Here is a 14,098-nt window from a genome sequence, read left to right on the forward strand (position 1 = left end):
ATTAATTTAAGTTTACTATGCTCGGAGATCCTCCTTCCGATCCGACCCTTTGAAGTAACCGTTTACAGTGGCGTGGCGTGCTTTGCGATATATCGATTAATCTGCCATTTAAACCTGAGTAAAAGTATCGATAAACAGGGTGTTCGCAACGAACACCTAAAAAATCGATTCTTTATCATAGCTCCAAATGAGGAATTATCGATAATCGACCATTCACGCCTCGCTACTGACCGTTTAGACCCTCTTCGAGTAATAGATTTAATTTAAAGCAAGAGATATTTGCCTGAAAAGAAAAACTATAATGCCAAAAGGGCAGGACAATTTTTGTCCCGTGGATGTTTTATCATATTGAAATGGAACATTTCACGAAAACACGACTTCGCAACTTCACGCTGTAACATTCCAAAAACATTGTTGCACTTCTTGTAACTGCATTTTGAAAACAAATCTGTGCCGCTTAATCGAAAAATGCTTCTGCAAAATTTCAGTCTAAAATTTGTCTGATTTTTGCATGAGATCTGAAGAAAATCAGTGAAATTTTTAGGTGGAAATGTCCAAGAATCTTCAGGTTAAAATGCAATTTGTAAGTGAAAATCTGGCAAAATTGAAATTTAGGTATGTACTTTCGTGGAAGAAACGACGAATTGATCGACTAATCAGAACATAGACGGACACTCACACACAAAAATTGTACTGGAAAAAAAACACATTGGATATAGAGTCCAGACTCTTGAAAACATTGACAAGAAAAAATACTCTTGATTCAATCAGATTTTTGCTTAAATCAAAGGAAATCCGCTCAAATTAAGAGGCTTGGTTCTTGATTTAAGCAAAAATCCGATTGAATCAAGAGTATTTTTTCTTGTCGATGTTTTTAAGAGTCTGGACTCTAGATCCAATGTGTTTTTTTCCCAGTGTGGTTCTTTTTACCACAGCGATACAAGATAGGATAAGATTTATTTTTGAGTTTTTAATAGGAGGGAGAGGGGGTGGTGTATCTATCAGTGGCGGAGAGCGTGCCGTTTGCGGTGGGTGCGAATGTTGCGCGCGCGACGGCCGAAAGTTGGGACGGGGGGAGGCGCTTGGTTTGGGGTTGAGGTTGGGGGCTGGGACTGCTTTGAGGGTTGCGTCAGTTGGTCGGCATGTGCGCGGCCTCATGGACGCCCGGTTGTGTACGCTCATCCAAGTTCTAGCGATCTTCGTCACCACGCTCCGCTCAGGTAAGCACATAACCACGTGCTCACTTTGATATCCGAGTTTTGCATGCCGAAAACTGCCGAAATGCAACGCGTTGACGAAAATTAATTTTTTAGAAAGTTTACAAAGAAAACCAAGATTTTTCTCAAAAATTCCGTTTCAAAGTGATTAAAACGTCTGATCCGTACCATTTAATGACTCTGAAGTGCTCCTTTGTATTAAATGTTTACAGTGTTCACGGCGGCAGAATCAACGGCAAAAAAATGACAAAAGTTACAACTAAATAATTTCTCACGGACGTTGAGTGCCAATTTTTCTCGCGCTTCTTTTATCAGACCCCGAAATGCTTTATTCGTAAAGTTTTTTTATCATCTATTTCCTGATCTTTTGTGGAGAGTTTATTGAATTTTTATTCGTTCTTTGACACGGAAGTTAAGTGCATTATTGTAAAAAAAATGACCTGGTAGATTATGGTGGCTAAACATTCGTCAAAACTGTAAATATTACTTAATAGAACCAATCAACAAAGATCGAGGGCAGTTAATAAAGGACATCACAATTCGGCCCGCTGATAGTAATTGTACTTCATTCGATTTAAATTATTGGGATCGTAATTCCTCTCAGTTTCTCAGCGTTCTCATAGGATATACATTCCTTCCCATGCAGATTTTATTAGTTGCGAGAAAATGGATGAGATATTTCAATATTTCTAGAAACCGTTCAATCGACGGATATTTTCTAAAAAATATCGAAGAGTAAGAATAAAAGAGTATGGAAGAGCTACAATTTTTACATTCTCCCTCAAACAATGTCAGAGTTCTTTTCTTCTCCATTTAAATATTTTATTTAATGTTGAATTTTTAATTTTGATACATTTTAACTTAGAGGATCAAGGTTTCATAACCTGGAAACATTAAACGCTGCATGGCTCATAAGGTTCTGAGCGCCTTTGAAGTAGCTCTTTTTTTAAAGCTTATGTTTTGACTATAATTTCAGTATTTTCTTCTGTACTTATCTTAAGCAGCTTTACTTTAAAGCTTTAATGAAAAAAAAAAAATCGAAAATAAATTGTATTCTATGAAAGGTAGAACAATTCACAGCTACATATTACTGGTGAATTTAGAACGTGAGTCCATTGCTGCAGTTATGTAAATCGTTTTTTGATGGTTAAATTCTATAGAGTAGCAAAAAAGAATATCAGTTATGTCTAAATGCCATGATCCTACGTCTTATATGCACGGAAATATGGTCCTTTTAAAACTCAAAATGTAGGTAAATAAGGTCAAACTTGGTGAAAAGCATTGCTTTTTCTACAATTAATCAAGTATGTAAGCACTGGTGTCGGTTGCTGTACCTAAATCACTTAACAAGGTTGAATAAAGTATGGATTGCACTATAGCGACGAATTAACCGTGTCACTCGCAGGGTGGTATCTCCAATGACATTGAGTGCAGGAACTTGTAGAGACCCATCGATGGGTTTAGTACATTAACATGTCAAGTAATATTTTATTTTGTTTATAAAGAAACAGGTGTGACGTTAATTGAAAATCACACAAGGCCAAAAAAATTAAACTGGGGCTGTAAGACCACAAATTAAATTCTGGCATTTTATTGTTCAAGTGTATTCTTTTAGATAATTTCCGAATGAAAAAAATCCAATTTTTTAAAAAAATACCACTTGCCATGTTTGTGCAAAAATGTGTTTTTTTTTTTATTGTTTTTTTTTAAAGAAAAATCGTGTCGTGACGAAAGGGAGATAATCAATTTTTTGGTTATTCCTCTACTTCACTTGTAATTTTATATAATTTACTGTCAGTAAGAGGATTGTAAATAGTAAATTTTTCTGTAATATTAATGGGAAGACAATGAAAATGCCGGAAGACTGTATAATTAGCGTGAGTCCCTGGTGATGGTTGACTACCGAAAAAAATTGGCAATTTTGTCAGTTTTTTTCCCCTAAGAGAGGAATTGCATTAAATGATACACATGAACGTTGCGTAAGATGATAATGTCGATTGGCGAACGCAGTGCTCACCATTAACTATTAACCGCATTATTTATTTTTCTGTTTTATTAAATTGAATTGCTGAGTGCAAAAGGATCATACTGAAATATAAAAATTGCACAGAACAATGTTGTCAGTCTTCCGGTGAAATTAGATTTTGTTGAGAATTTTAGTCATTTGCGTTCAAAGTGGCTGTGCAGAAACCAGATGTGGAAAGAAGGAAGAACTGTTGATATCACGATCTTGCGACCGTGAACACATTCATCAAAGGATCGCCAACTGCTCACTGCAAAAGGGCGTAATTTCCTTTCGAAGGCACGTGTTTACGATAAGATGAGCTGCAATCTGTTTTTAAAGAAGCAATATTGATTAACACCTCATTCTTGATCGCATCGCACCAACGAGTTTATAAACTGCGATAAATTACAAAGTTTATTTTTTTTATCTTACAACGAGTCCAGTGTTGCAATCCAGTGAACGGTATCCGAGATCGGTTGCAATCGCAGGGATTTCGAAATTTCCGGGAAATTTTGTTGTCTACCCTCGGGCTTTTTCGTTCATCTCGTGTTCCTGCTTCTAATTAATGGGAGCAACAGTTTAGTGAGCGTAACTCTAGTGTCTCTCTATCTAGATTGTTTTACCAGCCGTGAAAAAAAGCAGCGCACTTTAAACAGATCCACCTAAATTGCGTTACACCGTAGAAAAAATTGAAACATCCAAACAAATCACCTAACCTCGAGAGCTTTCCCCATAAAGAAGACTTTTCTCGAATTACGTAAAGCGAATCAAAAACACTAAAACTGTAGAAGTGTATTAACTGTAAAGCAATTGAAATCTTTTCTTCTTACTTTCTTGAAAATTAAAGGCCATAAATGAATTTGTCACTTTTAACCTCGACAAATCAATAGTATTTAGCTGCATCCTTTAAGAATTTCAAGACATCCATAACTACAGTCTAAAATGTGTATACATTCGACTGCGACGTCGCTAATTTCTACTCATCCTTCATATTTTCTAGAAAAAAACTGTCTGAAAATCTTCCTTGAAATTGCCTGTCTATTCTTTCCCTTATCGGCATTTATTAACAGGTATAAGTTCTAAGAGACATCTAAACAGAATCGAAGATTTTGAAGCGTTGCATGTGTAGGTTACACATTTTTCGCCGAAAGCTATTGATAAATCTTCATTGATACAGATTTTGCAGTCTGGTGCTTATTCTTGTTTGTGACTAAAAATTAGGAATATATATATAAGTGCATTTTTTGAATGACTGAATTGGATGTATTTATGCTAAAAGGAACTATGTTGCACGCAAACCCTATGCACATAGTTCCTTTTAGCATAAATACGTCCAATTGCAGAGTCGGTTTCCACTCGAGAATGTTTAGATTATGAAATTAGGTTAGTAGCGCTCGTCGTAAATCTGTATACTTCCAGGTAGAAAATTCTGGAGATTACAGTGGATAATAAGCTCTATTCAAATGACAAGTTTTTACTCTGCAAAAATCGCAATGATCAGGATCAATGGCATTCTCTACGGCAGTGCATATCGTAGCTCTACCGTCATAACTTGCATAAATGACCGGCATAATTCTCCAATTTTTCTCGTAATACTTCGTGCGATGTACGTATTCCTAGCTCTTTAGTCGGAATATTAAATCAAATGGAGGCTTTGTGAATACTCAAAGTTAATCCTTTAATTCATGAATATCAGAAGTTTCTAGTTGAGCAGATAAGGACATAATAATGAGCAAACATATCGATGGTTAGAGTGCAAAACCACGTATCTCTGTTTGTGACACTGCAGACTTCCTATCATATTTTATTGTTTCCCTGGAAAACAATTCAATTTAATTATAATTTCTCAAAAACTTCCTTGATTTTTCTTCTCCGCAAGCAAAATATTCTGTAAAAAGTTCAAGCTATAAAGTTGGCTTGTTTTTCCTCGACACGGAAAAAAAGAGGTAGGGGCTGAGTCCCAACAGTTGGATGATATGGACATTCCCAATTAATTGTGGTAATACCACGATTAATTGTGGTAGTATCCGGATAAATTAGGTTACTAACCCAAATGTTGCGGTACTACCTCAACTTAAGTTGCGGTGCTACCAAAATTAATTGGAAATGTCCATATCATCCAACAAATTGGGTAGTGCCACAATTTCAGGGGATAACCCCTGACACTTTTTTTTTCCGTGGAAAAAAGTGGGAACGGATATTTTTAAACATCGCAATAGGGACACGTGCTTTTCGCACTTTAGCCATCAATATGTAAGTATCGGTAAAACATAACGTAAAGTGAATAGAATGTCCCTGATTAAAATATGAATACTTGAAGGATCGATTGAAGGCCAGCATAGACTTGTTTGTCTTTAACACGTCCTTTTTTGAGCCATTTTAATACTAGATAAATCCTTTTTAAAGTTTTCCATAAAAAGAAACTAACTTCGAATATATGAACTTTAGTGAGTCTAATTTCTGATCAATTTACGCAACCATTTTTGATTCGAGACAGAGCGGTAAACACGTTCCAGTAAAGGGTCCAGCTCAAGTTCAAATAGGGCTCTCATACTGGCTCTAATTCTTCAATTTCTCCGCCATTTTTGCACGAAACTCCTTAAAAATTTCAAGATCTGATCTGTAACGTGTCCCGAAAATATCTGTTACCTTCAAGGTCGTCGATCGCGATCTTTCGAAAACCCGGTATCTTTACTAAACCGATAGTTACATCAACATCCACGGTTGTTGCTGTAACTACCGGGTTAATTGTGATCTCCACCGCGGTAGTTATCGTAACTACCGCACGGTAGCTGGCGCATTTTTAACTAGCCGCTGGTTGTATCGACTACCCTATTTTTTCCGTGTTGCTTTATCGATATGAATACCTCGTAATACCTCTCAACAATGTTTTGTCTCCGTAAGAGGCATGTGCGCCTTTCCGTTTCTTCTCAGAACCAAGATAAGTATCTTGTGGACTTACAAGACTCTCGTTGATATTTTCGGATACATAGTTTAAGTTTCCGGAAAAGTAGAACTCCTCGTGTGTAGTTTTCTCCTCGCTTTTTCCACCTAATGGCCTTCCCCAAAGAAGCAACTATAGCCGCCTCTTCCTTCGGACTCGCACTCTGTTCGCGGCTAAAAGGTGGAATTATTGCGGGCTGTTTCGCGAAATTATTCGACCCGTGTTTTTAATCATTGTTGTTAGGCGGAAGGCGAAACAATCACGTGAATGAAAGACTCATAAAAAAGGTCGGAGCGAGGAAGTCCCCCCCAGGTCTCCGCGCCCGTCCTTTTTACGGCGCGGCGGCGGTGGCGGCGTCTCGCTCGGGGCGGAAAAGCAGTTGCATATAATTTCGTGTATGAGCATCAATAATAAGTAATTATTTTTACATTTATTTTGGATCTGTTTTGCTGATGACGTGAGTCGGAATTATCAGAAAATTACAAGTTGCATTCGGCTCGCGTGACGTCAGATATTATAATCCAGGAGTCACGCAAAGGCAAACAAACAGCATTCAAATTTCTGTTAAGAAGCTTGCCAAAGTAAAGGCTCTTGTTTTCTCGCCGGTCTCTTGTATTTTTCTTCCTTGTCACTGTTCCTGCCTTATTTGTGGCACAGATAAAGCATTTCCGAGCCGAGCACACGTTCTTTTTCCTTCTACGTACAAGGGTAGTTATGACCCATTTTTTATTCAATCAAACCGTAAATGAACCCAGCCGTATAACAGATTGTTGCACGATTTATTTAGAAATAAATCAAGTCGTAAATGGTCGATGACATGTTTTTTCAGTATCTCCGGGATGCAATCCAATGTATCTATATTTCATGATTCAAAGGGAAGGGACCCCTTTTTACACTTAAACTAAAATTGAACCTCTCAACATCGAGACATTGCAACATGCAATATGCATTGTGGCCTTAGAATTCAACTTTTTTATACAATTTTTTCCATGTGTAACCCCCAGAAATTGCAGTACCCGAAAGTGACTTGCACAGCCTATTTTAAATTTCGTCTACATAATCAGCCGCGGTAAAAACATTTGATCTTATAGTGGGTTCCTATACGCAAACATCGAGTCTAGATCATGCCTATAACAAAAATTTCTCTCAGATGTTAAAGCTGTTAGCTGAGAATCTATTTTTCTAAAAGTTTGCCCTTTTTATTATGATTAATATGTGTGGAACATAGTCAAAACTAACTTATCTGAGCTCATGATGCATGTTATAAATTATTCTCTTGTCAATGGTTATATTAAATATACTTATGAATTTTATTTTTCCACGAGTGAAAAATGTTATAGACTGGGAATGATTAGATTCCTGCGTGTGGTGTCAGTGTGATGTAAGATTATAGTGTTTTTGGACTATTGTTAACAGGGCCGGATTTACATTCTTGCCGCCCATGGGCCACCTGTATTTTGCCGCCCCCTTCTCATTCGTTTTGAAACATCAATAAAAACCATCAAGTGAACGTGCCGGAGGGGGACGCGTAAGACGCGTTTACCTACTCGTGTTGGATACATTTTTTGCGAAAGCCCTGTCAACACTACTAGCAAAATTTCACGGAACTTGACGCGAAAGTGAAGTTCCGTAAACCTATCTCTGTGTGGACAAGGTCCTCCATTTATAAGAAATGAAAAAAAAAAAAATATGAGAGAATAAACATAAACGTGCTTTAATAATTTTAACTTTCGCCGCTGCGCCGCGCTGATCGCACTGTGTTTGGCGCAATGCGTGAAGTATTCCTGCAGTCTTGTAGGCGCTATGCGTTTCACGCCAACCGCTCCTGACCGCACTGTGTTTCACGCAATGGGTGAAGTATTCATGCAGTCTTGTAGGCGCTAAGATGTGTTACATGCCGACCGCCGCGCCGAGGGCTTGTCCTTTCCATCTCAAGTCCTGGTCATCATACCTCTCTGCGCTGAGCTCCAGGCCAAATTGCGTGTTTTGTTCCTCTCTTAACTCGACTAATTAAAGATGCTGTCTCTTGTATCACCGAACAAACGACAAAATTAGAAATTACTATACTCTCATAAAAGAGAGATTTTGTCCCCTTTTCTTATTGATAATTTTTTTTCTGAATCCGACTTTTTTTATAAGTACATTTAAAAAAATTGAAAAATTTGCCGCCCCCTAAATTTGCCGCCATGGGCCGCGGTCCATGTGGCCACCCCCTTAATCCGGCCCTGATTGTTAAATCCTTTATGTTAAATGAGCAAAGCTAAATGACAGACGCCAGGAAGTACTGTTAATATCAACCCAACAACTTAAAAAAAAAATAAAAATAGGTATGGTTCACCCTCAGATTTGTAAAAAAAAACCGATGCTTTGGAAGATAACATGTTTCCAACTAATCATTCCAAGAAAATTAACACAAAACTCAATACATATTCAGCTCCGTAACCTTAGATAAGAGTGTTTACGAGCCATGAAACGCAATGCAATTCTGAAGCTTAGGACTCGTTATCGTTGAAATCACAATTGATATTACTTACCTCTTTTATTAACCAGAGGCTTCAATTAGAACAGAATGATATTAACATTTTTTCTACGAGTCGCGGTTGTTAGCAGCTCTCCCGGCGATTCCTTGAAAGGCGCACTCTCATAAACAGGGACACGCAATTGTATCGCAATCGAAGCGAGAAACTATAAAATGCTTGATGAATTCTCGTCTGGGATCTCCGGCGCGGAAGGAGCGTTGCATTCTGCCAGTGGCGTGGCGTGAATTGCGATATATCGATTGTTATGCCATTTAAACCTATAAAGAAAGCTCGATTATCAGGGTGTTCGCAGCGAACACCTTAGTAATCGATTCTTTACCATAGCTTCAAATGGCGAGATATCGATAATCGATTATTCACGCCACGCCACTGTCTGCTCGCGAGGAAACACGGCAGTCTGCAAACGGTGACGATAAACGAATCGGTTTCTATGAGACAGGCACAAGTCCAAGAGCTCATGAGCCCTATCGTCCAGCGTGATCAACGAGAGTTAGGGCTCATGAGTTTTTGAACTTACGCCCGTCTGACCTACGGGAATCGCTAACGTGCTGACGAATACGGCGCGCGTCACCGGTCATAAACACCAGAGTCCCTTTATGCATGAGAGTTAAGACGATGTGAATCCATTTCTGATTGGTTCCCGTATTTTAGGCCTCCACAGTGTCACAAACGGGAACCGGGGATAAAGATAACATTTTCACCGATTGCAAAGATTATAATCTAGAATGGACCGGGGAATAACGGGTTCGGCAAGGAACAAACGGAATTGAATTTTTTTAGAAATGGGGGTCCCTCGCTCCGTCCCCCACCTTTAGGGGTCGGTATTTTGGATACGGTTGGGCCGATTTTGGATTTCTTGGTGTCGATTTAAGTGAAAAATTTCCGTACATTCTGATTCCGATGAAATAATTTCTAAATTTTGACATAAATCCTGACTTTTGAAGTACGGACCTCCCTTTTACCCCCCAAGGGCCACCAGGGGGGCTTTGGGACCATAAAATTCGGATTCCTTGGGGTCGATTCCCTATTCATCCCCGCGATCCTGTACTTCGTGCGACCTAAATTCACCGAAGAAAAGGCCTGGTACGGTAGGTCTGGGCCACCCTGTATAGATATACCGTCCGCATTTCGAGCTCACAGGCCGAAAGTTTTGGGTATAGCATCCGGAGCAGTCGAAGCTACGGCTCCAGCACCCGGAACTCTCGGCCCCTGAACCCGGAACGGACAGTAAGTGTTTATATCTTGTAACTTTTTTTCAGCGTTATTTATTCAAACGTCAAAGTCACATCTATTCTCCGTCTAGTCAAATTTGCAGGTTAAAAAAAGAGTGATGAGGCGGGAGGAAGTTTAGAGGAGGGCGGTAAATACGCGTGATAGATATAACCGCCTCTTGACGAGCTACCTGACTTAAAAATATTTAAGACACGGCGGCGCGGCGCGGATATCAAAATATTTGTGCCCGATTAGGTTCCGTTTTAATTACTCGACAAGCACATTAAAAGTGTAGCGACCGACTTGTTACTTGTTAGCGTAACTTTTTTCAACTTTCGGCGGGCTCTGAGAGGGGTGCCTCGGCGCTCTTATTTGAACTAACTTGAAAGTAAGTTATAATTTTGTGCGCTCATTTTCATGTATTTGATTACTTGGGAATTTATCGAACGCCAACGCATAACCCCTTCCCTCTCCTTCGCGACTTGCAGCAAAAAGTTGCGGGACTGAGACGAGTTCAAATCATTTTCTCGTCTACGCCTTCACCCCCCCCCCCCCAACCTTTACGTTCATGCTCCTCACATATAATGCTCCTCTTGAATTAATTGAATTAATTCATAACTGGCGTAATTAAAGTTCGAACTCGCTAACAGGAACAAGACCCGTACAAATGTTCCTGGCCTCTCTCTGAGCATCGCCACGGTTAGATCCTCAGTAATGGTAACAGTGACTCAAGCGTTTTCCCTCCCTCCTCCCCTCCACCCCGCCGGCGACGGTAGTGACAACTTCTGGGCTCAACAAAAATCAGTTCAAACATCGATGTAATTAATGTAAAACATGATTGCCTTTCCGCATGAATACACCCAGAACAAAACGGAAGTAAATAATGGTATAAGAACCAATTACTCATGAGCTCTTGGAACCTAGGGCTAAAAGAGAATTCGAGGCTTCGAAGATATAGTCCCGTTTGATGTTTAAGCCGTTTATTCTGCCCTGCTAAGGAGAATCACAGTGCCTACGAAGAGCCGATTTTCAGAGAAAATCTTATTTAACGTTGGCTCGATTACACTGCGTCTTACGGCCCGGTTTCATGTCTATCCTCGTTTTTCACGCGGTGATGTATAAATTTTTTTCTCATTTCTTATAAATTTGTCTCTTTAAACACGTAAAATAAGAGTTTACAATATAAATAGACCGACGGTAAATTCCCATTTTCCACCAAAGTTCTGCGCTTTTCCTTGACGGCGCACTATTCCGCTTTCGAAATGAACAGTAAACATAAGTCGGGGTGACAGGCAAAAGACCACACCTAGTAATTTCATTGCTCTTAAAAAAATCGTGGATTATTTCTCACACAACATTCACACATATATTACATTTACATTTTCCTCCCTCTGCTGATCACTTGGCTAATATTCCGTTATGAGCTCCATACTTCCTACGTTGCTCCTCCATACTTCCTATGTCGTTCCATACTTCCTATGTCGCCCCACACTTCCTAAGTTCCTAAATTTTGTTTGTCTATCGCTATATCTATCAATTTCAGAAATCAGCCCGCAGTTCTTAGCAATGTTTAAAACGTGAGTCATAGATGAAATGAAGGGCTTGGAAGACAAAGGACATAAGTGCAGTTTTTGAAAAGATAGATATATTACTGATTTCAAGTAAAACCAGTTGCAATGCAAATTCCAAAAAATTATTGCTTCCAAATTACAATTTTTATCAAAATGCCAGTTTGAACTTTCTGTCCGCCGTAAGGTTCCCTGCAATTCCGAAACTTTTAACACGTATTTCTCGCGTAAAATACACTGAAAAAAAAAACTCTGGCCGTGGGAGCCGCAATTACATGGACATACCGTCCGTTCCGGGCTCAAAGGCCGGAAATTCCGGCTGCTGGAGCCGTAGCTTCGGCCTCTGAACCCGGAGCAATCGAAGCTACGCCTCCAGCAGCCGGAATTGTCGGCCTTTGAGCCCAGAACGGACGGTATGTCTATATAGCCCGTAATTGCGACTCCCACGGCCGGAGTCTTTTTTTCAGTGTAGCATAAACTGCACTTATGCGCCTTGTCTCCCAATCCCTTTAAATACCAGTGGTGTGGCGTGCATTGCGATATATCGATTGTTATGCCATTTAAACCTATGGGAAGGATCGATAATCAGGGTGTTCGCAGCAAACACCTTAATAATCGATTCTTTACCACCTTCTTCACGCCACTGTTAAGTACGATTTAGTTTTCAGAATGAGAAGACTCACCTCTTAAAAATAATTTATTTGACTGGGATGGGTGCTAATTAAAGCTGTATGACAGCGTGAAAGATCAGGAAACGGCGCCAAAGGGTAGAGTAGAGCCGGAGCATATTTCCACTAATATCGTTGATGAAGAGACGGCGAGGAAACGGCGATGAAGCCAACAAGAAAGAGGAGAGCGCGCAAGAGCGGCGAATCTGGGAAAGTATTTAAGTTGAATTGAATTCAAAGGTGCTGATAAGATAACAATCGGGGCTGTGGCTCCGGCTGTGGGCGAGGGACACAAGTTCATTTTTGCGCCCAACTTTGACATTAAGTCCCGGTTCGCACGCTTCAACATTCACAAAGAGCCAAGTTGCTTTTAACAATGCTCGTCCAGCATTTTAATAGCGCACACCGAGAGAGCGAAAGAACGAAAGAAAAGGAAACTTCGTCGCCCGGCTCTCAGCACCAAATTCTATTGCAAGTTCCCCCTGTTGCCACCGTCTGAAGAGCTTAGAAAAACTCCGCACAAGATCGGACCAAAGACTTAGAATACATATTGAGAGGGTATGGCCACTGGCGTTACCACCTCTGATTGGCTCAGCCATCTCAGGCTGAATGGAGCCCTTAGGACCAAAAAATGGCGGACGCCATAAATTAATGTAATGCAAAATGACTCAAAATGTAGTTGTCTTTGCTTATCGTAACGAGAAATTTACCCAAATGCACTATTGCGACTTCTTTACATATTTTTAAGGCTAATCGTGTGCAATTTTTGAGAAAAATTATCTTAGATGTAGTAAGGTTGGCAGCAAGTGCAGTTGGTGATAACCGTCAAAAGTTGACAATGACCCCCCTCTCATCCACAAAATCCAAAACAAAGCACCGCCGTTTTTGGGTCCTAAGCCGCTCCATGGGGCCCAGTGGCCATACTCTCTCAATATAGGTACTCTACAAAGACTAGGTGGCTATCGAAGCAATACGGTGGGATCTTTCATCAATATCCGGCGTAAAATATCATAAAAAACTGAAAAAAAATGATTGAAATGGCGAAAGCCAGTGTGGCGAGGCGTGAATGATCGATAGTTGATATTTCCCCATTCGAAGCTATGATGAAGAATCGATTATTAAAGTGCTCGTTGCGAATAAGGCGTTCATTGATTTTTTTTCCGTAGATTTAATCGGCAGATTAATCGATATATCGTAAAGCACGCCGCGTCACTAGCTCAAGCATGATGATTTTTGAATTTCCCGTCCTGGTGTTTTTTATGCTGATTCTAGCTGCAAATAGGAACAAGAAAAAAAATGCTTGGGTTAAGTAAAAAAAGTAACTTGAATTAAGCAGCATCATTCTTAATTCAAGAAAAATATTCCTTGGTGGATTTGAGATTTGGATTTGTCAACAAACATTTGCAAACACTTTTGGAGCAAAATACCAAAAGACCCCTCCCCCCCCCTTCAAAAACAATGACGGATAGAGAAAAATTACTCTATCATCTAATGCGAGATTTGAATCAAAGGAGTCTCGGTTATTCATGAGCTCTGATAATCCGGATTCAGATAATAATCGGAGGTTTATTGTAGTGCGTTCTTAATACTTAACTTTCTTGCATCACGTTCCAGGGTTTGGGAGCTCAATGGCTTGTTGTGATGGTTCACTTAGCGAGCTCTCTTCAGCTATTTACTATCATTATTGCTCAGTACTTTTAAAATTAATAACTAGGAGACCGGGTTAATATTCCTGTGCTAACCAAGGAATTGATAAGAGTCTGGTTCCTTACATATTATAGATTTTACTTTTAGGGAAGCTTTCCAGCCATTCGGCTATCATCAGCCTACACTGGAAAAAAATACAGTAGATTTTACCATACTCTGAAACAGTGATCCGAGTATGGTCATTAACACCAGATTGTGTGGTAGAATTTACCATATTGTGTAAGAATCACCTGGATT

General features: G+C 39.7%; 1 protein-coding gene across 1 annotated transcript in view; it reads left to right on the forward strand.

Moving 5' to 3' along the window:
* The first annotated feature begins 1,107 nt into the window (after positions 1-1,107).
* LOC109037510 (neurotrimin) overlaps positions 1,108-14,098 on the forward strand; it is a 136,201-nt gene continuing 123,210 nt past the window's right edge. The window contains exon 1 of the mRNA XM_019052222.2: positions 1,108-1,220. Within this exon, the coding sequence (XP_018907767.2) occupies positions 1,157-1,220 (64 nt within the window). The 5' untranslated portion in view covers positions 1,108-1,156. The remainder of the gene's footprint in view (positions 1,221-14,098) is intronic.

The sequence above is a fragment of the Bemisia tabaci genome, chromosome 5 (genome assembly GCF_918797505.1).
Source record: "Bemisia tabaci chromosome 5, PGI_BMITA_v3".
In the NCBI taxonomy this organism is placed as follows: domain Eukaryota; kingdom Metazoa; phylum Arthropoda; class Insecta; order Hemiptera; family Aleyrodidae; genus Bemisia; species Bemisia tabaci.